This window comes from Drosophila novamexicana, unplaced genomic scaffold (genome assembly GCF_003285875.2).
Source record: "Drosophila novamexicana strain 15010-1031.04,08,12 unplaced genomic scaffold, DnovRS2.1 tig00001385-arrow-arrow-pilon, whole genome shotgun sequence".
Classification (NCBI taxonomy): domain Eukaryota; kingdom Metazoa; phylum Arthropoda; class Insecta; order Diptera; family Drosophilidae; genus Drosophila; species Drosophila novamexicana.
In genome coordinates, this window is record NW_020824853.1 from 715,189 (window position 1) to 737,422 (window position 22,234).

General features: G+C 49.1%; 1 protein-coding gene across 1 annotated transcript; it reads left to right on the top strand.

The window, feature by feature from the left end:
• The first annotated feature begins 217 nt into the window (after positions 1 to 217).
• Positions 218 to 21,680, top strand: LOC115767405 (E3 ubiquitin-protein ligase HUWE1). Its single transcript, XM_030711671.1, has 20 exons — positions 218 to 281; positions 2,337 to 2,807; positions 2,926 to 3,165; positions 3,228 to 3,449; positions 3,531 to 3,802; positions 4,016 to 4,515; positions 4,573 to 10,034; positions 10,171 to 11,749; positions 11,801 to 12,991; positions 13,693 to 14,439; positions 14,517 to 14,863; positions 15,052 to 16,347; positions 16,419 to 16,554; positions 16,868 to 19,816; positions 19,894 to 20,280; positions 20,356 to 20,544; positions 20,617 to 20,938; positions 21,023 to 21,188; positions 21,266 to 21,456; positions 21,528 to 21,680. The coding sequence occupies exons 2-20, from the start codon at positions 2,541 to 2,543 to the stop codon at positions 21,628 to 21,630; spliced, it is 16,566 nt and encodes a 5,521-aa protein (XP_030567531.1). The 5' UTR covers positions 218 to 281; positions 2,337 to 2,540; the 3' UTR covers positions 21,631 to 21,680.
• Positions 21,681 to 22,234: the final 554 nt, after the last annotated feature.

Consider the following 22,234-nt stretch of genomic DNA (forward strand, 5'->3'; position numbering starts at 1 on the left):
ACCAAGTGGGCCACATTTAAATAATTATATAAAAATGTTGTAAGTTTTGGCTAATAATTATGTGTCAATTTAGTTTTATTTTTACACAAACCCAAATTATAATAACTATATAAATATATAAATATATATATATATATATATATTTACATAAGCTTTAGGTGCCGGCTCAAATTAACCAGTCAGCTCTATGCCATCCTGATATGTAACGAGAATAGAAATTGCGCATAAATCCAGCAACTAGCAATTGTTTTGTTTTTGGAGAAAAGTTAATATTTTAAAGGGTAAGCAAAATAAATCAAAAGAATTTCCCATTTACCATACTCATTCAAAAGAACACCTGCGCTTGGTGAACAAACTAAGCTCGTTCGCATTGAAGTAGTTCACACAATCGAACCAATTTGTTCACGAGCTGCCCAAGACGACAGTGTTGTTTCTAAAGTATAAGTGTGTAAGTGCGTGCTGAGGGAATTTTACAAACTGAAATTACAATTGTCAAACCAAATAAGAACGTTTTTAGATCGAAAATAAGATAACAATAATAGCAGCAATATGCTGCGGTTTAATGTAAATGTAAGTATCGATCATTAATTTTTTATATAAATGCATTTACGCACACACATGCATGCTGCATTGTGTAGCCTGTGGCAATCTCTTTTTTTTTTCTTTTTGTTACATTTTTTTTTTTTTTGCGACTACACGATTATTTTGATATTTCTTCGGCACTTTCGGTTTTTCTTTTTCTTTTTTTTTGCACTTCGTGCTACAAAATTTGCCGTCGTGTGTGCGAGAGTGTGCGTGTGATGGTTTCGGTGAAAAAAATACGCAAAGGACCATTAAACTGTATAAAAAATTAAGAATAAGCAGGTAAAATATGCTATGCTGCTGCTATTGCAAAATGCTGTGAAGTGCTCGCTCATAATATATATGTATGTGTATGTATGTACATATGTACGTGCAAACATGCATACATCGTTGTATGTGTGTGGATATGTCCGACCAAAAAGGCATTTGTTGCCATTGCTTAAAATGCAACAACCAAATATTGTTGCTCATAGATTTCTTTATATGCAATAGCTTTCGTGAAATACACGGACACAAAACACACGCAACAAAACACTCACACTCACACAACACACATACGGACAAACACATATGCATTTGTTGCTGGTCTTTTTCGGCGAATTCGTTTTTCTGTTGTGGTTGCAGCTGCAGCGGCCGCGACCGCGGCGACGTCGACGACGACGACAACCAACGACGACGACGACGACACCTAAGACTCGTTGTTTATTCTTAAGTGTGCACCGCAATAGGAAGAAATTAGTAGAAGTTATAAACAAGTTGTGGCTTACATAGTAATGACTGTCCTAAAATGCTCCTTATTTGCGTCTGTTTGTTTGCATTATTCTAAAGCATATAATAGGGGCATTCCTGCAGTTTACTAAGCTGAGAAAGGGATATAAAACGATTTGTTTATTTCATAGAAAGCCGCCATTAATGGCAACTAATACCCAAACATTGTTTTGCTTCCCTTAAAAGTTCCAAATTAAAAAAAAAAAAAACAAACAAAAATAATTAAATTTGGTCACACGCACACAGACAAACACACAGCAAGTGGGGCCAGACTTTTGTTCCCTTTGATTGATGTCAGTTTGAATAGTGAACAGCTGACGATTATCGATAACATTTCGTCTGCATCGGCAGGTTAGGCAAGTCATTTTCTTTAATGTTAAAAATTTCTGATTATTAAAAGCAGCAGCTTCGCATTGTGTTTATTCAAGGTTCGGAGCTGAGGCAAGCAGGCAATAGCATTACCCTCTAATTGTTGTTACTCTCGCACAAACAGTGCGCGCGCTGGCGCTTTTCGCTATTTTCATATATCTATTTTTTTTTAAATATTTTTATTTTTTTTTATTTTTTATTCCTTGCCATTATCGTTGCTAGTTGGAATTCGCCTCCAATTGCATGCTGTTTGTGTTATTGTTGCAACTCGCCAGCGAAATTGAGACAATCGGCGGCGACTACGTCGACGTCGACGTCGACGTTGTTCTTCGCGTCGTCGTCGGCGTCGGCCACAGCTGACAACTGACGTCGAGCGCAGTTAGTTTTCGCGTTAATTTCATTTTGCCTGGCGGCTGCTGGTGTGTGTGTATGTGTGTGTGTGTGAAAGAGTCTGTCAAAATCGCATTTTATTTCAGTGTTTACATACACCAGTTGGGAATTATTGTGAATTGTATTTAGTTATTATTTTTTGCCAGATTGATCTAGTATTACGGCTAAGAAATGAATTGTTTTTGTCATTTTTTAATTTATACGCGGATGACATTTCTCGATTGCAGTTTATTGAAGACTTTGACGTATAAAATTTGAACAACTCGATGCAAAGCTATTACAAGCAAGAAAAATACGAAACGATAAACTGAATTTGAACGCATTATAATACGAATTAATAAGATTGAGAAGACACAAAACGCACCAACTTGATTGAACCAACCACATACGCACGGCGGCGTCGGCAGCTAACGCAGCAGCAGGCGTCAGCCATGAAGGTGGACACCGTTAAACTGAAGAAAGGCTCTTCGGAGCTAACTTCAGAATGTCGCGAACTGATTGATGAATTGACCAAACGACGCACGCGTGCCGAGCTGCTTGAATTTTTGGACACTGTGCACGTTTGGATTTATGGTAAATGTGAACTATATCATTGGATTGAAATATTGGATCGCTTTGACAAAATACTCGAGGAGGCGGCCCGCCATGTCAATGGCAATGAGTTTGTACTGCAGTGCGACACAACATTTATAGAATCGGTGAGTGAGTGCTTGATTGAATTGTTTAAATATTCAAAACAAGATACATATATGTCCAATTATTAGTTTGATGCATACAGATATATCAATTTTTTGAATTTTTCTTCTATTTTCACAGGATGTTACCCTGCTGCTGCACGTACTCAATTTCACAACTCTGCTGATTGAGCACTCGTTCTCGCGCCATTTGTACAATTCAATTGAGCATTTGACGCAACTTTTATCATCACAGAACATGGACATTGTGCTGGCCGTGCTTAATCTGCTTTACATGTTCTCGAAACGCAGCAACTTCATTCCACGTTTGCCGTTTGAGAAAAAGGAGTTGCTTATTGTCAAACTTTTCAATATCGCTGAGGTGAGTATCAATAATTCATCGATATGTTAAATGAAGTGTTGACCTTTCGCTCTATTTTGCAGCGTTGGGGCGATCCAAATTACGGACTATCGCTTAAGGACTGCTGCATTGGTGAGCCAAAGCTGGAGTTTCTTTATCAACTGTGCATCGATTATGTCGATGAGCATGGACATGCCGCACAGCTTGAAATACCTGACATGATGGATCTCTGCCAAACAGCGGCAGCACCCGAGGTTATAAAAACAATAGCCGGACAGATCTCAAAGCCCAGTGAGGCCATTAAGGTTAGCATCAATTCTATCGACTCTTGAGTACAATGATTAACTAATGATTATTCGATGTGTAAACATTTGTTAATCTTACAGATGCGCATTGCACATCGTGTGCGCCTTATCTCTGGCTTCAACAATTATAAGTTGCGTTTGCAATTTGTGCAGGCACGTCTGCAGGCAGTGTCCATATTGATATATTCAAACGCGCTGCAGGATAATACAGACAAGGTGCTCTATCCTGGCTTCGGCGAGGAGCTATGCGAACTAATCGATAAGGAGGATGTGCATTTGGTGGAAATACGCGCCGCAGTGCTGCGCACACTCACATCAATGCTACACTTTGATCGCAATCCCAGTGTACCAAGGTGAGAAAGGGGAATTGTGGGTTAAATGTCGAACACGTCTAACGATTGATGCTCGAAAAACTCACATTATGGATAGATAGTTATATATGCTGATTGTTAGCATTAGAATTAAGTTTATTTGATTAGCTTTATTGTTGTTTGGTGATTGTTTTTAAACCCATTTTTTCTTTCCCTCACCTTCTCATTTGACCTATCAACCGTTTGCTGCAGCAGAGCTGGATCCCGTTTGATGAAAATTGTTCATTATACGGGTGCTGAAAGACAGGGCGGTACGTTGCCGCTACTGGTGCGCGATTGCATCGATAATTTAACCACACATGGCCTAACGGAGCGTTATCCATTAATATTGGCCACCTCGCTATTCTCGCTGCTTTACCATCTGGCCAGTTACGAGCTGGGCGGTTCGGCGCTTGTCAAGAGCGGCATGATGCAGTCTCTGTTGCGCGTCATAAGCTGGCCCGGCGTCGATCTGGAGCACATAACATTTGTGACACGCGCTGTACGCGTTATTGATCTAATCACCAACATAGACATCGCACGCTTCCATCAGAATAATGGGCTCAATGTCTTCATCGATCGTCTCGAGAAGGAGATCAAAAGCTGTTGTCGTGCCCTGGCCGAAATTGGCATCACACTGAAGGAGTCAACGCTGCGCGACGAGCACAGCCTCACAGATAAATTGGATAGCTCGCTGGAGCAGGCAGATGATGACGGTAAGTGGATAAAATTCATAATTAACTGTTATGCTAAGCTCATTCAATAAATTTCAGATGCTGCCACGGAGAATGCATCGGTAGCCAGCGGCAGCGCATCGCCGCGTCGCGATAATTCGAGCAGCGATGGCAGCGGTAGTGCCAGCGATCATGCTCAGCGTGCGTATCGCGTCTATATGGAACACAGCGGCGGTGATCAGCCTCGAGGTGCTGGTGCTGGCACACCAGCCGGTTGGATGGATATTGGATCGCGCGGTTCGGGCATCCATGCGCTGAGCAGCCTGGCCGCAGCAGCCAGCAGTAGCAGCGGCGGCGATGCAGCTGCGCGCGACAGACCCGTACAGTATCCAGCCAATAGCTATTATGCGCGTCCGCTCGCCGAGCGCAAAGCGGAGCTGTCCTCACAGTTACCCAGCAGTTTGCAGCCAAAGAAACCATCATGTGTGACCCAGCGAGCGGCGCTGCTAAAGTCAATGTTAAACTTCTTAAAGAAGAGCATACAGGATCATGCACATTTTAGTAATATGCGCAACATTATGGAGACCAGCTTGACACAATCGCTGCGTCACATTATCGCCAATGCCGAGTATTATGGGCCATCATTGTTTTTGTTGGCCACCGATGTGGTCACCGTTTATGTATTCAATGAGCCATCTCTATTGTCATCGCTACAGGATTTGGGCATAACCAGTGTGATGCTTAAGGCGCTGCTGCAGAAGGATGTGCCCGCAACACGCGAGGTGCTTGGCTCTTTGCCAAATGTCTTCTCGGCGCTGTGCCTTAACGAGCGGGGACTCTTTGAGTTCTTGTCGTATGATCCATTTGATAAGGTATTGAAGGTTCTGCTCTCACCGGACTATCTGGTGGCTATGCGCCGACGCCGCAGCTCAGATCCATTGGGTGATACCGCTACCAATTTGGGCAATGCCATGGATGATCTTATCAAGCATCATCCATATTTGCGTGCCGATGCCACCGAAGCAATTGTGCGGCTGCTCAATGAATTGGTTCGCCTTGGCTCTGATCCCAGTTTTATATGCTGGCGTGCCAATAAGGAGAGCAGCGTGGCAAATGCCACACATAGCGCGGCACCATCAACGCCCTCGCCATCGGCTATGGTCATGGTGGCAGCTGGACCTGTGCTGCAGAGTGCTGCAGATAATAACGATAGCAGCGGCGATGATGATGACGATGACGATGAGATGAGCTCCGCATCACAGCAGCAGCAACAACAACAACAGCAACAGTCGCGTGCAGCACATCAGCAGCAGCAACAACAGCATCCTGTTGCAGCCAATCGCCCACAGCAGCCGCAGCAACAACAACAACTACAGCAACAGCAGCAACAGTTGCAGCCGCAACAGCAGCAGCAGCAACCACAACCGCAACAGCCTGAACGCGAGGCTATACCCCTAATTGATTATATACTTAATGTGATGAAATTCATTGAGGCAATCTTCAGCAACAGTCCAAATGGTGATCATTGCCGTGAATTTGTACAAAAGGATGGCTTAACGCCCATATTGCAGCTGCTATCGCTGCCCAATTTGCCGGTAGACTCGCCCGTATCAACAACATCGCAGGCCGTGGCCAATGTCTGCAAGGCCATACTGAGTCAGGCACAGGAGACTAAGGTGCTGGATGTGGCGCTCAAGCAGCTGGCTGACATTGTGGCACAACTGAAGCCATTAATCAAGCATTTCACATTTCCCGGCGGCAGTGTGCTGCTCGCCGAGCTTGTCTGTTGTCAGCGTTTGGAGGATGGTTTTGCCAATGCCGAATATACGCCCATTTTGCACAACATGAGCTTTGTGCATGGCTATGTGGTGATGTTGGTGCATCTATGTCGCAATGCATCCACCGAGATGCGAACTGTGCTGCTCAAACGTTGGGGCGCCAATCGTGAGACGGGCGTACAGCTGCTGCAACAGCTTGTCCAGCTGTATATATCGCTGGTGTGGGAGAGCACCATATTATTGAATTTATGCTCGGATGAGCCCACACAGCATCCGGATCTCATTTGGGATGAAATCGCTGCACAAATGTCAGCCGCAGCCGGCACAGCGGATCCCATGACTGAAGCCGAATTGTCGCGTAAATTGGAACGCGCTGCTGAATTTCGTACCAAATATACACCCGAAGAGCAATTTCGCTATATCAAATCGCTTTTGGCGGCAAGTTCGCGTCTGGGACGCGCCCTAGCTGAATTGCTGGGCACACTGGTCAAGCTATCGGTGGGCTCACCACAGACGCGCCAGCGTCGCATCAATGACCTCATTAGCAACATTAATAAAGTTCCTACGCCCGAGGCGCGCGAAATTGCCCGCATACTCAGCTCGATACTGGTGAATGGATTCAGTCATGAGAGCATTTTACCAAAACCGGTGCCCAAATTGAAATTAACCTTTCTCATCTGCTCGGTTGGGTTTACCGGGCCGATGCTGTTCGATGATAAACGCAGCGCCTTCCATTTGATGATCTCACAGTTTTGCGCTGAGAATGGCCTGAAGGCATTTTTCGAGATGTTCTATTGGGCCTTGTCACTGGATAATGTCTCGCAGAAATTTGTATTTGATCAATGGGCACCGCTAGATGATCTAATGCAATCGCACGAGGATGATAAACGAGATTGTCCGGAAGGAACGGGTGAATTTCTGGATGCCTGGCTGCAGTTGCTCGAGAAAATGGTGAATCCACGGGCCATGCTCGACTCACCGTACACAATGAGTCCACGTCTCAATTATATGCCGGATAGTGTGCCATTTGAGCCAATATTTTATCTCATCCATATCCATCAGCTGGCCATGCAGGCGCTGCGTCGCATCTGGTGCCGTCGACCCATACCAAATTATGGCGCCAGCATGTTTGAGACAATCCTGCTGATACTCAAACATCTAATCAAGTCACATCAAATGCTGCTCGATCGCTATCATACGCGCATGAAGGAGATCAAATTCGAGAATCTTTATATACGCAGCACCGACGATGGCCTCAATGCGGATCACATCAAAACTCTGACCGATATGGGCTTCCGTCATTATCACATTATCGAAGCGCTGCGCAGTAATGCCTCACTCGAGGAGGCCACCGATTATCTGCTTAACAATCCGGAGGCAAGTGCTCTATCCCATTCTGGACAGGGACAGACTGGGCCCGGCACCGGCACTGGTACTGGCTCAACGCAAAGCCTATCACAGGGCAGCTCTGCATCGAATGCAGCTGTTGTTGGTGATATGGACATTGATATGGAGTTGCCGGGCAGCGGTGGTGCCGCCAATGCTTCCACATCCAGTTTGGCCACAGATGTTGCCGGTGATGCTGCTGCTGCTTCTGCTGCTGCTGCTGCTGGCGCTGCCGCAACCGCACCCGCTCTGGTTGTCAAACCGGCAACAACAAGCGGCTATGATTACAGGCAATTGAAATTGATGCCGCCATTCATATTCGATCGGTTCTGCGATGAGGCCGTGTCGCGTGCCTTTGAATTCATGGAGGCCATACCGGATACAGTCAACAGTGCCGCCGATCTTATAGCGGTCCTCTACAGACGCCTCAATCAGCTGAATCGTCAGGTGTTTGTCACCAATTTTGTGCGCAACATTATACAGTGGGTGGACTTTACGCTGCAGCTATTTGAGCCGGCATCGGGGGCAGCCAGCAGCGGAGCTGCAGGTGCCCAATCCGCAGCCAACCAGCCGGGCAATGGCAATAATAGTAAGGCAGCGCCGAAACCAGGTCGTCTGGAGGAATGCCTGACAGGCATGACGGCCACACGTTTATTTGTGCGATTGAAAACATCTACATTGCTGCTGGAGGAGAACTACAGTGATATGCATCGTCCATTGGTCGAGGCCATAACCGCACAGGATGCGATGGTGTCGCTTGTTAAATTGCTCGACTGCATGAGCCAATGGATGTTGGAGCAATCGCAAATTGTGGATAACCAGGCACGTGCAACGGTGCCGCGTTGGGTGCAAAATCTGGTCGATCTCATTGATGCCATCGATAGCATCAGTCATATATTGCAGCGCAAGGCCAATATGCGTGCGGTTAGCAGTGATCTGTGGCGTTGGTATGATGCATCCACAGGCAAATGGAATGCCTATTCGGAGGCTAACAATGAGCTAATACGCAGCGCCTATGCCGCCGGCGAGCGTTGGCTACACATCAACATTGGACGACAGCGGTGCACGGTTAGCTTCAATTGCATGACCCAGGTGAGCGATGCCTCGGGCAGTCACCGTCCCGTTTATCCGGCATTGAAAATATGCGAGGCCATCAGTCAATTGCAAAATCCGAAAGCACCCCAAAAAATTGATAACATATTGAATCGTGTGGTGCGCACAGCGCCCGATGGCAATGGTACCATACAATCCGATGAGCTGGTGCCGTTGCGTCAGCTTATCAATTTCAATGAACCCGCCACAGCACCACCACCACCGCCAGCGCAGGAGTCGTCGTCGTCGTCGTCGGCTGCAGCGGCACAGGGCCAGGAGTCGGCCGGCGCCGCTGCTGCAGCCAATGATGAGCTGGGTGGCAATTATTCACCACCGCCCGCCATGACCACACGCAGCAAGTCGCGTCAGAAGAGCGCTGCCGCTGCAGCCAAAGCAAAGGCAGCCGCAGCTGCAGCATCATCTAACTCTGGCACCACCAACAACAACAACAACAGCGCTAGCCATACCACCAGCACGACGGGCACATCCGCGATACCCAAGCGCACCCAGAAAATTGTGCTGAACGAGGAGAATGTGGGTCTCAGTAAATTCGATTGTGGCTACATTATTGGCAGCATTGTGGCCCTATTGCAGCCCACACAGCTGCTGCATCACGAGACAAAGTTGTCACTGCTGCGGCTATGTGCACGACTCACGCGCAACTTCGAGAACGCCCAGGTGTTCATACGCTGTGGCGGTGTGCGCATGCTGCTCCATTTGCAGCAGTCATGCAGCTTTATGGGCTTCCCCACCTATGCCATTATTATATTGCGTCATGTACTGGAGGCGCCACCGGTGCTGCAGGAGGCAATGGAACGTGTGCTGGGCATGCGCGCCGCTGGCATTGTGCCGGTGGGTCATCGTGATCTCATCTATGTTCTGACCCAGGTCTCGACGGCGGTGTCCCGTGATCCAAAGATTTTTGTGGCCGCCGCCAAGGAGATGCTCAAGGGCGAGTATATGATCAATGCGAACAGCACCAGCAATTTGATTGATGATGGACGCGTCATGGTCAAATCCAAGTTTGGACAACAACCGAACGCAGCAGCCGCAAACACAGCCGCTGGTGCGGCTGCATCATCGGCCACACAGAAAGACCCATCACCGACCAAAGATGACATTATCGATGATCCGATGGTGCAGTCATCCATTTCTGTGCTAAAAGAGCTGCTCCTGGCACTGGTGCAGCCCTGTTGCCATTATGGCGGCACCACTCCAGATCAACAACAGCAAAATGCAGCCGAGCTGCTGCTGCCAGATCAGCCGCCAGGCGCTGCAGGCTCTATTGGTAATCCCGATGATGAGGTGAGTCCATTTCAATTCTATTATTTCGACCTGCCAAGCTTATCCTTTTATCTATTAAATCGTTAACACATATTTCTTATCCTAATGCTCCTCTTCAGTTGTCTAATGTCTCTTGATTTGCCCATCTATGTTGCAGGAAACATCGGCTACTTTGAAGAAAACTAGCGGCTCAGCGACACCATCGACTGGTGCTGGTTCTTCGGCAGCCGGCGGATCGGCGGACAAATATGAGCCTTGCTGCTGCACCTGGCATATACCGACCAGTGCACATAGCCACAACAAGCCGACATTGTCGCGTGCCACATTGCTGAAGCTATTGGCGGACACGACGCGCGCGTATCAATCGCTGGTGCCGCGCGTGCTGCTCTCGCATGTTTATGCGCCAGCGGATAGTCCGCTGATTGGCAGCGGGCCGCAAACATTTTTGGCTGTGCTGTTGGATCGCTTCCTGCCGCTAACCCAGCGTCAACATGTGCCCGAGGTGAGCACCATGGCGCGTGTGCTGCTTTGTTCGCTATCCGATTGCTATCAGCAGACGGGCGTTCAGCAGCAGGTGGCCGAGGAGCTGCATGCGGCCGTGGCACGTGCACTCGCTCAACCGGACTCGGCGGAGAAGCATACACGTCTCCAGGTGTTAATGAGCCTGTTTCCCAATCTGATTGAATCGCCCATGCTGTACGATAAGGTCCATATGCATCGGAATACCATGTACCGTGTGCTGTTGCGTCAGGGTGTCATGACCTATCTGACCAAGGTGGCCCAATATAAGGATTTGTCCAATCACAACACACTGAGCACCCTCGGCGCCATACTGCGTCCCATGGAGATCCTCTTGCGCTTCAATGTGGCCACAACAACGCTCGGCTCGAAGCGCATACTCTTTGGCGGCGCCAGTTCGGCCGCCAACGGTGCCAACAATGGCAACAGCAATGCCAACGGCCTGAGCGGTGGCAATACTGTGAGCGCCATTATAAATCGTCGTCTGTATCCCCGTCTAGCTGCACGCACCGCTGTCAGCGCCGCGGATCGCTCGAATGCCATGGGCGGTGGCGAGCATGTGCTGCGGGATATTATACGCAATGTGCTGTCGGATCGTCGTCATGCATTTGAGTTTATCTTCAATTCGGATGAGATGGCTGTGGACTCGGAGGATTCAGCACCGCAGGCTTCGTCTGGCTCTGGCGCTGGCAACAGCGGACCAGGCATCATTGGTAATCACAATGCAGCCGCCATTGATGTGGTCGATGAGCGCAGCAATGGCACTGAGGCCGCTGAACCGGCACCACCCGCAGCACCCGGCAGCGCTGTGCGTCCGGTGCTCAACTTCGATCAGCTCTGGGATGATTTCCTGCAATGCGAGGGTCTCTTTCTGGCCTCGCGCGGCCAGAACAGTGCTGGCAATGGCAATGCCAATGGTGCTATCGGTCCTACCACCGCTCAGCAGAATGGCAGCAATGCCAGCGGTACGGGACAAGCCCTTGGCGGCGTCATTGGCAGCTCCCCATCCAGCTCGGCCGTTGGCAACATAGGTGATCCACGTTTGCGCAACAACTCGGATGTCGATGTGGGCGGCGTCGGCGGCGGCGGCAACAGCAGCAATAATTCGGCTGGCAATGCCTCCGCAAATGCCGTCAATGACAATGGTTTGAGCGGCAATGGCGGCGGCAGTGGTGGCGGTGGCGGCAGCGATGGCGCCTCCACATCATCGGATACCGGTGGCGGTAATGGCAACGGTGGCAGCAGTGGTGGCGGTGGCGGCGGCGGAGGCGGCGGCGGTGGTGGTGGTGGTGTTGGACGTGGTCCACGCACTGCACGCGATATGAACGCCTCCCTGTTGGGTGATGTGAGCACAAGTGATTCAGATTCGGAGGCATCTACGGAGAATGATGAGCGCAACGCTGAGGAGGAGGACGATGACGATGATGATGAGGCCGCCGACGAGGATGTGGACGAGCATAGCGAAACCGATGTAGATGAAGAGCGTCCGCGTCAATTTATTGAAGTATTTGATCATATCTATGAGCCAGAGTCCTCAGAAACAGCATCCAACGATGCCGATGTCGATGCCGAGGATGATGACGAGGATGAAGATGAGGATGACGATGACGACGACGAGGATGATGAGGATACACGTGCTCGCAACGCCGACGATGCTGCTCTAATCGACGAAGTGCTCGCCCAAGTGAATGGCACCGGCAACAGCACAAGCACTTCGGCAGCCGCCAATTCCAATAATCGACCACGTCGCAGTGCCGCCATTGAGCCCAACGGCGGCAGCGGTGCCGGCAATAACGACAATCGCATGGATGACTCGGGCCGCGATTCCAATGCCTATTTGTATGAGCGTCTGGGCGGTGATAGCGGTGGTCATGGCAGTCATGGACACGGGCATGGACACCTGATGCCCCAGCCGCCGTCCAATTTCCGGGTGCGCATGAATAGCTCGATTGCCCTACCCCTGGATATTGATGTCAATGGCGGTGCCTCGTCCTCGTCAGCTGCAGCTGCCGCCGGTGGTGGACGCAACAATTCGGCTGCCAATTCTGTGGCAGCCGCATTGCGTTCCTCCTCCGATTCATGGATGGCACCAGACTTCAATTTCATTGGCAGAAGCGGCGCCGATGCCAATGCGGCTGACGTCAATGTGAATGCATTTCTGCCGCCCGCCATGGTTCAAATGGAACGCAATGCCGGCGGTGGAGCTACCAATAATCAGAATATGAGCAATCTGCTCGACGAACAGCCACCAGCTGCTGCCATCGGCACTGGCAACAGTGGCGCTGCCAGCGCTGGCGGTGCCTCCACCACAGCCGCCAGTCATCCCAATAATAATTCCTCGCTGTGCAACAATGGTGTGCGCCGGCGACTCCTCTATCTGGATCAGCAGTACTGTGTGTGCATGCCAACCCATCAGAATCCGACCGAGGAGACGCAAATGGAGATGTTCACCCAGGACGGTGAGTACAACGATCATCATCGATCATTGTTTGATAGCAAAATCCAATTGAAATGTACCTCAAATTGGTTGTTAGCTTTTTTTTCAATGTGCGCACATATGCAAAAATATTTCAAGTCCATTTCAACAGTTGCAATACTTTTATGCCTCTGGGCTATATATATATATATATACATATATATATATTAGTATATTCCACGTGCACCTTAAGTCGGGGTTTCTGAAAATTCCGCTCGCATGTGTGTAAAAATCGCGAAATACATTTGTGAGGAACTTTTTTGTTTACCATCCGATCCGGCTTCAAGATACGCTCTTGGATGGCAAATGCAGGTCAAAAGTTGAATAAAAGAAAGTTTATTCGGGTCTGAATTATTTTAAACCCAATTTGAAACCAGCTTTAGACCTACTTTCAATTAGTTTTGTCTGGCTTTCAATGTTAACTAACTTTTAAGATGGCCGGCTCGAGGCCAATGCTGGTCATAGCCACCAAGAAGAACCAGCGGGAGCTGGTTGTTTGTATTTAAACAATCTTCGGGTTCTTTTATCAGCAGACTCTTTTTATCGATTCTTGATTTGCAAGGCGAAACATACGTTAACCACTTGAGAATTATAAATAGTTCATATTTAACTAGGTTTTAGTTAATGTAAACATGTATTAAATTTAAATCTCTCTTATTTTGTTTGCTTGTTGCCTTTTGCCAGCGCTCCATTGGTGGCTGGAGGAAGCCAAAGCCCTGGACATGGAAAGTCAAACCGATGCATGCCTCTATGCGGCACATTTCCTGCTGCCGCATTTGATTAAAGAACTGAAATTGGCTCATCAGCAGCGCAAACAGGAGGAGGCCAATCGTCAGGCTTCGGCAGCAGCTACTGCTGCTGCCATAGCTGGCGCCTCCAATTCTGGTGCTGGAGCTGCCGCTGCAGCAGCAGCTGGAGCTAGTGCTGGTGCCAGTGCCGGTGGCGGTGCTGGTGCTGCCAACACTGCCGCCGCCGCGGCGCCCGCTGAGCCAGGCGCTGCTGCGACAGCTGCAAATCCAAATGCAAATGCAAATGCCAGTGCAAGTGGAAGTACCAGTGTTACAACGGGCATGAACAATGTCAACAGTTGGCTATCGAATTCCGCTTCGACAACCACAACCAGCAGCAGCAACAACAGTAGCAGCAGCTCAGGCGCGATAGCGCCGCCACCACCACCGCCGGGCACGGCAACAGCAGCAACAACAACAACATCGGCGGCAACCAACAATTTCCGAAGTTCGATACCCCGACTGATTCCATCGATGCAGTTCATGAATGCCGCATCTCTGGCAACGGTGACGACAGCAACGACTCCATATGGCGGTAGCATTGTAACCGCCAGCACCACAATTCAGCCAACACTGACGGCCACCATCAGCAGCAGCAACAACACCAGCAGCAACAGCAGCAGCAGCAACAATACAGCTGCTGGTAAGTGGGGGCATGCGCCTATACTCTACTCTAAATTATTTAATATTAAACGTGCTTCTTTTTGCCCCCTTTACCAGGTGGTGAGGCACGGCGTCCACGTCATCGCAACAATGCCTCGCGCCATCAGGCGCTCTATAATATCTATGCTGAAATTGATTTGACCAATGAGCAGGAGTCAACTGGTGCTGCCGGTGCGTCGGGCATTAACGATATGCCGCCACGGCCTCCGCAACATTCGCAACCACAACAGCAAGCGCCGCCGCAACTGTTCCCCAGTGCCCAGGGTCCGACGAATGCAGCTGGCAGTGCTATACCGCCGTCGCATCCGCCACGTCATCCAACAGTATCTGCCCATCTGCCCTCCAGCGGGCGACCATCGCGTACACGTACACGCGCCGAAGTAGCTGAAATCCTGGAGTTTGGGGTGAGTTCAAAGATTACCATTGGCGTATTATAAATGCAAGGGCGAGTTGAATGAAAAGCCGATGTAGCCAAGAAAGTTTAGTTTAAGCGGGGTGTGCCCGCCTCTCCCCTTCCCCACCCCCAACCGACTTCTAATTTGTTCTAAATTGATTAATAATTGGCTGATTGATTGAATATTCTATTTTGCAGATGAACGAGCCACGCCAGAACTCGACGCGCCGCAACAACAATGCCAATGCAAACGCGAACTCATCGCGCACCGCCGGCGCTGGCCCGTTGAATGCACGACAATCGCTGCCCAATCGCGATTTGCCCGCCGCCCGCCTGCAACGTATATCGATACAGGCCGGACGCAGTAATTCCGGTGATACTGGCCCCAATGATGAGCAATGGCACGATTCGCCAGTTCGCATGCCTAGCGCTGATATGAATTTCCCGCTGCCGCCAACGCTGGATGTGGTGCCAGGCACGCTGAATTTTACCGATCCTCCACCGCCGCCGCCGCCAGAACAGCAGGAGCAACAGCAGCAGCAGCAGTCACAGCTGCCATCGAACGATCAAGAGGAAGGGGAGCAGCGGCCGGAGGAGTCGGACTCCGAGCAGGACTTGGTGCCAGATTTTTCTGGTGTTACAGATCCAACCACTCTCTTTGCACCGGCCCCGCCAGCGGTATCCATATCTGAGCTGGCCGCTCAGCTTATGGCCAATGACCAGCACGACGAGGCCCGGGAAATCTTGAGCACTGTACCTGAACCCTATCATCAGCTAAATCGCGCTACTCTATCCGCTGTGGCCGCAGCTGTGGTGGCTGCCGTTGAGGCAGATCCATTGCCAGATTTGCCCGATATGGAGCCGCCCGAATTGGATTTAGAGGTGCGTCCCCATGACCCGGTACCCGAAACAGATTCTAGTTCCGGCCTAGATTTCGGTGCCGCCGAAGAAGCGCCTGCCAACGATGTGGAGGCTAATAGCTTAGAAGATACTGCTCCGGCTGCTGCTGCTGATCCTGCTTCTGCTGCTCCTGCTGCTGCTGCTGCTGCTGCTGCTGCTACTGCTAGTGAAGCTGCACCAGCAGCTGGAGCAGGCGGCGCAACAGGAGGCTCCAGCACTGCAGCCAGTGCCGTTGTCACAGACATGAGTCCCGAGGTGCGTGCCGCATTGGGAGACCTAGAGGTGCCAGAGGGCGTTGATCCCTCATTCCTGGCCGCCTTACCCAGCGAGATGCGCGAGGAGGTTATACAGGAGCATTTGCGGATGCAGCGTATACGCCAGCGTGCCCAGCAGAATGCCATACAAATTGCGCACGATTCACTGGTCGAGGTTAATCCCGAATTTCTGGCCGCACTGCCGCCCAATATACAGTCGGAAGTGCTAATGCAGCAGCGCATCGAACAGCAACGTCAGGCGGCGCAGAGCGCCAATCCGGATGATCCTGTCGATACCGCCGCATTCTTTCAGAATCTGCCCGAAAATTTGCGTCAAGCTGTGAGTACATGTGCCCCAATAATGGCCTGGCATGACCTTCTTTTTAATCAAATTATGTTTGCAAAACACAGATACTAACCGACATGGAGGAGTCACAGATAGCCAGCCTGCCCCCGGAACTGGCTGCCGAGGCGCAGTTCTTGCGTCGCGACTGGGAATCGCGCAACGGCGCCCGCATGGATGCCCATCCACCCAGCAATGCGCTGTGTAAGTCTTTTCCCACCCTTGTGGGGGATACTATAATTTTGACATGATATGTGTAACGCATAGAAGGAGACATTTCCGATCCCCTAAAGAACATATGCTCTAGATTAGCATCAATAGCCAAGTCCCCATCTTCGCCTGTCTGTCTATTATGTATTTCTTGCTGCCCCAGCCAGTACATATATCGGAACCGTCCCTTAGTTTGGAGCGTAGATTGTAACCGGTTATCTTCGAGTCGGACACACCCGACTGATGTACTTGCTGTTTTTTTTGGTTGACCATTTTCTAATAGAAAATCCCTCGATTTGTTTGACAGCCCGCTTCCAGTCAACTCTGCAGAATCTGGATGAGGCGCGCTGGCATAGCGCCATTTGGTACGATGCCAGCGGCAATGCGCAGCCGCAACATCATCAGCACACGACAATTGTGCATCATCATCATATTGCGCCAAGCACTGGAAAGCCGCTCGCTCTGCTGATGATGGAGGATGAGAATATACTGCTGGATCCAGATTCGCTGGCCACGCTTTTGCTGTTCCTGTTTGTTGAGGATCAGAAGGTGAACAGCGTGCGTTTGCATCGCGTTATACGCAATCTATGCCATCATGAGCCGACGCGCGACTGGATAATTAAAGCCCTGATCAGCATCATACAGAAGACAAACGAGGATAATTCAAACTTTGGTGCGGCCAATTCGGGCAGCAAACCTGAATGGCTTAAGCTGCGCGTCGATGCCGCCTTTGGCTATAAGAGCAACATATTCCTAATCAATCGGATGTACGAGGGCAGCGCACGCAGCATTAGCATCAATCCGCAGGCAGCGCAAATGATAGTGCGCAATTGTCTTGATTTGCTCTTCGTCCTGGCCAAGCATTATCCATTCAGCTTCTTGCCCTACAATCGTGAGCCAAAAGCACGCGCTCGCATGCTCAGCGCCGTTTTTGGCATGCCCAATGCGAGCGCCTCGGCACGTCTCGATGATCCGGCAGCCGTAGCCAGTCTGGTGGCAGCTGGTAATGCCGCTGCTGCTGCTGCTGCTGCTGCCGCTGCTGCCGCCGGTGGTGCGAGTGGTGGTTCAGGTGGTGGCGTTGGCGGAGATTTGCGATCACGATATCATCGCTATCAAATGGCCAATCGGCTGCGCGGCATTTTGGATGAGCAGCAACAGCATCAACAGTTGCAACTACAGCTGCCCAAGGCGCAGCCACTGGACGAGGCGCCATCCACATCGAAAGCGGCTGCTGCCAAGGCAGCTGCCAGCGCCGTCAAGCCGAGCAGTAACAACAACAATAATAATAATAACAACAACAACAACAACAACAACATTGACGGCACCACTGTTGCCTATCAAACAAATGCGCACAACTTTTGGGATGTGGTGTTAAATATTGATCGTCAGACTCCGCTGCGTTTGGCCAATGTGGCACAGTTTCCATTAACCTCACAGCCGGCCTGGAAATGGCAGACCAATAATAGCGAATTTTTATCCTTTACCGATTCGCCGTTTGGCCAGCTGCTCGAGATGTTGCCGTACAAGGTTATCTGCCGTTCGCCGCATTTAACTGATATGTTGGTCAAACTGTTGGCCTCGCTGAGCGTTGATTTGCCCAAAGAGGAGGAGCAGCAGCAGCAACAACAACAACAGCAACAACAGCAGCAGCAGCAACAACAACAGCAGCAACAACAACAACAACAACAACCACCACCACCACCACAGCAGCAACAGCCGTTGCCACAGCAGGATGAGCAAATGCCAACACAGCAGCAACAACAACCACAACAACAGGATGAGCAAATGCCAACGCAACAGCAAGAGGATAGCCTGTTGCCGCCACTGGCGCCTCTTAGTCAATTCCATGAAGAGATGCGTGACGAAGGGAGTGCAGAGTTGGCAGCAAATGCCAGCAGAACAGCTCCGGAGAGGCCACAACAGCTGTTGGCGGCAGGTCGTCATCATGACTTTGACGACGATGAGGAGGAGGAGGATGATGAAGACGACGAGGATGACGATGACGACGAGGAGGAGGATGATGAAGACGATGAGGATGATGAGCTATCGCACTCGGGTGCAGTAGGCGGCGGAACAGTGCCAAAGCCAACACCATCAACACCATCGCAATCAAATAAGCCACGTCGCAAAATCTATGCCAAGAACTTCTCCCAATTGCAGTTGGTTATCGAGGTGCTAACACATCAGTGCGGCACCACCGAGGGCCTGGACAATGTTACCAAACTGATTGTGAATCTCACACAGTGCTCTCAGGCATCGAATGCCATATTCATACAGTACTTGACGGCAGCCATACTCGGCCTGGCCGAGGAGGTGCGTCAGGCCATACAGACGCTGCTCAACGAGATTCGCGCCTACAATACCCTTGGCCAACAGCAGTTGCAGCCAAAGCCGCAACAGCCGGACAATAAGCCCAGCAGCAGCGGCAGCGCCAGCGCCAGCAGCAGCAATAACATCAACAACATCAACAACAACAATAACAATAACAACAGCAGCAGCAGCAGCAGCGGTGGCGCCACTTTGCTAACCAATTTAACCGTCCATGAGGGCACTATGCAGGATCGGTTCACAGCTGAATCGGTCATCATATCGGCCCCAAAGAATGCCAAGCCCACCTGTGAACTGCAATTGCCCTCGATGAAGAAGCTAATGTCCAATTCATCGGCACAGCCTTATTTCCTGCGCACCCTTAAGATCTTCATGCAGGTGCGTGAAATGTACGAGCTGCAGAATAGTCAAAATGATGACAACAGCGAGGACATCATTGATATTATTGGCGATGCGGGCTCAACGGTTGGAGGCAGCGCATCTGCTTCCGGTGTCAGCAGCATGGATACCAACGACGCCGCATCAAATGTCAATAATAGCTCGAACAGTAGCGCTGGCAGTAGTGGCGCCGGTGCCGGCGGCGGCATTGGCGGCGGCTCAAAGAGCGCTGCTAAGCCAACGCTTAGTCAAATACTATGCCTGGACGTGCTGTGGCACACGTTGAGCGAGTGCCTGGTGGCCCTGGAGGAGTCCAAGGATGAGTTTGCTGTACTGGTTCTACAACCGACCGTTGAGGCCTTCTTCCTCATACACGCCTCACATCGGGTGACACCGAAGAAACCAGGACGTGGTGCCGCCGGTAGTGCAACAGTTGGCTCTGGTTTGCGCGTTGTCCCCCATCCAGTGGCATCCGAGATTAGTCCACAACTGGATGATACCAATAGCAGCAGCAACAGCAGCCAAGCCCAAAATTCAGCCAGTTTTGAGGGTACGTACAGAAATATTCAGCATAGAACGAAATTGAATTGTAATACAAAATTCTTTATTGACCCTTTTGTTTTGCAGATGAATCCCGCTTGCAGGATGGTTCCACAGGCGCTGCTGGTCAGCAGGTGGCGCTAACCGCACACGAGGCCCAACTTAAACAGGATCGCCAAAAGTTTTTACAATTCGCCGAGAAGCATCGCACAGTGCTTAATCAAATTCTACGTCAGTCGGCCACACATCTATCCGATGGCCCATTCGCCGTTTTGGTGGATCATACACGCATCCTGGACTTTGATGTGAAGCGCAAATACTTCCAGACCGAATTGGAGCGCCTCGACGAGGGTATACGCCGTGAGGAACATACTGTTAGTGTGCGACGTATTACCGTCTTTGAGGATTCATTCCGTGTCCTCTATCGTCTCGGTCCCGAGGAATGGAAGAATCGCTTCTACATTGTATTTGAGGGTGAGTGCGCGTTTGAATCTAATTAGATTTCCAATGTTATGGAAAATAATTGTTTTTTTTTTTTATTGCTTTTAGATGAGGAAGGCCAGGATGCTGGCGGCCTGCTACGTGAATGGTATGTGATAATATCGCGCGAAATCTTTAATCCCATGTATGCCTTGTTCTGCGTATCGCCGGGCGATCGCGTCACCTATATGATAAATCCATCAAGTCATGCAAATCCCAATCATCTGAGCTACTTCAAGTTTGTCGGTCGAGTCATTGGTAAGAATTAGAGTCCCAGTCCCAAATCCGGAGGTCCCACAAATTCGAACTTGTCTCCATTCTCTATTATAGCCAAGGCCGTGCATGATAATAAGCTGCTGGAGTGCTATTTTACACGCTCATTTTATAAACACATCCTGGGCAAACAGGTGAAGCATACTGATATGGAATCGCAGGATTATGAGTTCTATAAGGGCCTGGACTATCTTATGAAAAATGATATATCGACGCTTGGCTATGAGTTAACCTTCTCCACCGAGGTGCAAGAGTTTGGCGTCACACAAATCCGTGATCTCAAGCCAAATGGGCGCGACATTGCCGTCACCGAGGAGAATAAATTTGAATATGTTCAACTTGTTTGCCAGCTAAAGATGAGCGGCTCCATACGTCAGCAGTGAGTAGTGGAATCAATTAAATTTTATATATATAGAAAACATATAATTGTAACTAATGCCTTTCATATTGTTAACTATTGCAGATTGGACGCATTCCTTGAAGGCTTCTATGATATAATTCCAAAGCATTTAATATCCATATTTAACGAACAGGAATTAGAGCTTCTCATATCCGGCTTGCCGGATATTGATATTGAAGATCTAAAGGCAAACACCGAGTACCACAAGTACACATCAAAATCGGCACAGGTGCGTGTCTATATAACAAATAAATCTATTAACTATTTGTATGTGTAATATATATGATAAATTTGTGCTTTTTACAGATTCAATGGTTTTGGCGCGCGTTGCGCAGCTTCGATCAGGCGGATCGTGCTAAATTCCTACAGTTTGTCACTGGCACCTCGAAGGTACCGTTGCAGGGCTTCGGCTCCCTGGAGGGCATGAATGGCATACAAAAGTTCCAAATACATCGCGATGATCGTTCCACGGATCGTTTGCCTTGCGCACATACCTGGTAATTACTTAGCTACAATTTGAAACATTTCTATTTAAATATTAACTAAATTCAACATACTTTGTCTGCAGCTTTAATCAACTGGATCTGCCCATGTACAAGTCGTATGATAAGTTGCGCAGCTGTTTGCTCAAGGCCATACACGAGTGCTCCGAGGGCTTTGGCTTTGCCTAAGCTGTGCCGTCCGAACACACCCAACAAAAATAACAACAACAACAACTAAAATAAGAATAACCAACAGCTACAGCAACACACACAAAGACACACACACACACCACACACACACACCACACACACACACCACACACACACACCACACACACACACCACACACACACCACACACACACCACACAATTTCAAGAATTCCTACAACAAAAACAGCGAAGAAAAATAATTAGAACAGCCACAGCAAATGTGCGATAGCAACAACAGCGACAACAACATATACATATAGTACATATAGTTATATAGTATATATAAAGAAAACATGTTGAATTAATTATTAATTTTCGCGCGTATATTATATACAATACATATATATCTATATATATATATACATGCATATATATGTATATATATATATTTGCATATATATATATTTTCATAAATTTTCAAAAAGAGGAAGGGAAAAACCGAAGATTAACAGTAAAAATAACAAGATAAAAAAGAAAGAACAACCACGCAAAGAGCACACAAAGAATAACATCATTTATCATATGGGGGAAAAAAAAGTATATCAGTCAACATCAATATATTCAAAGCTGTTTTCTTAATTT

Excerpts from the sequence above, each read along its gene's own strand:
- LOC115767405 (XM_030711671.1), top strand. The coding sequence starts at position 2,541 with ATGAAGGTGGACACCGTTAAACTGAAGAAAGGCTCTTCGGAGCTAACT. Across the intron at positions 3,450-3,530 it reads AGCCCAGTGAGGCCATTAAG|ATGCGCATTGCACATCGTGT; the intron begins GTTAGCATCAAT and ends TTAATCTTACAG. Across the intron at positions 14,440-14,516 it reads CAGCAACAATACAGCTGCTG|GTGGTGAGGCACGGCGTCCA; the intron begins GTAAGTGGGGGC and ends CCCCTTTACCAG.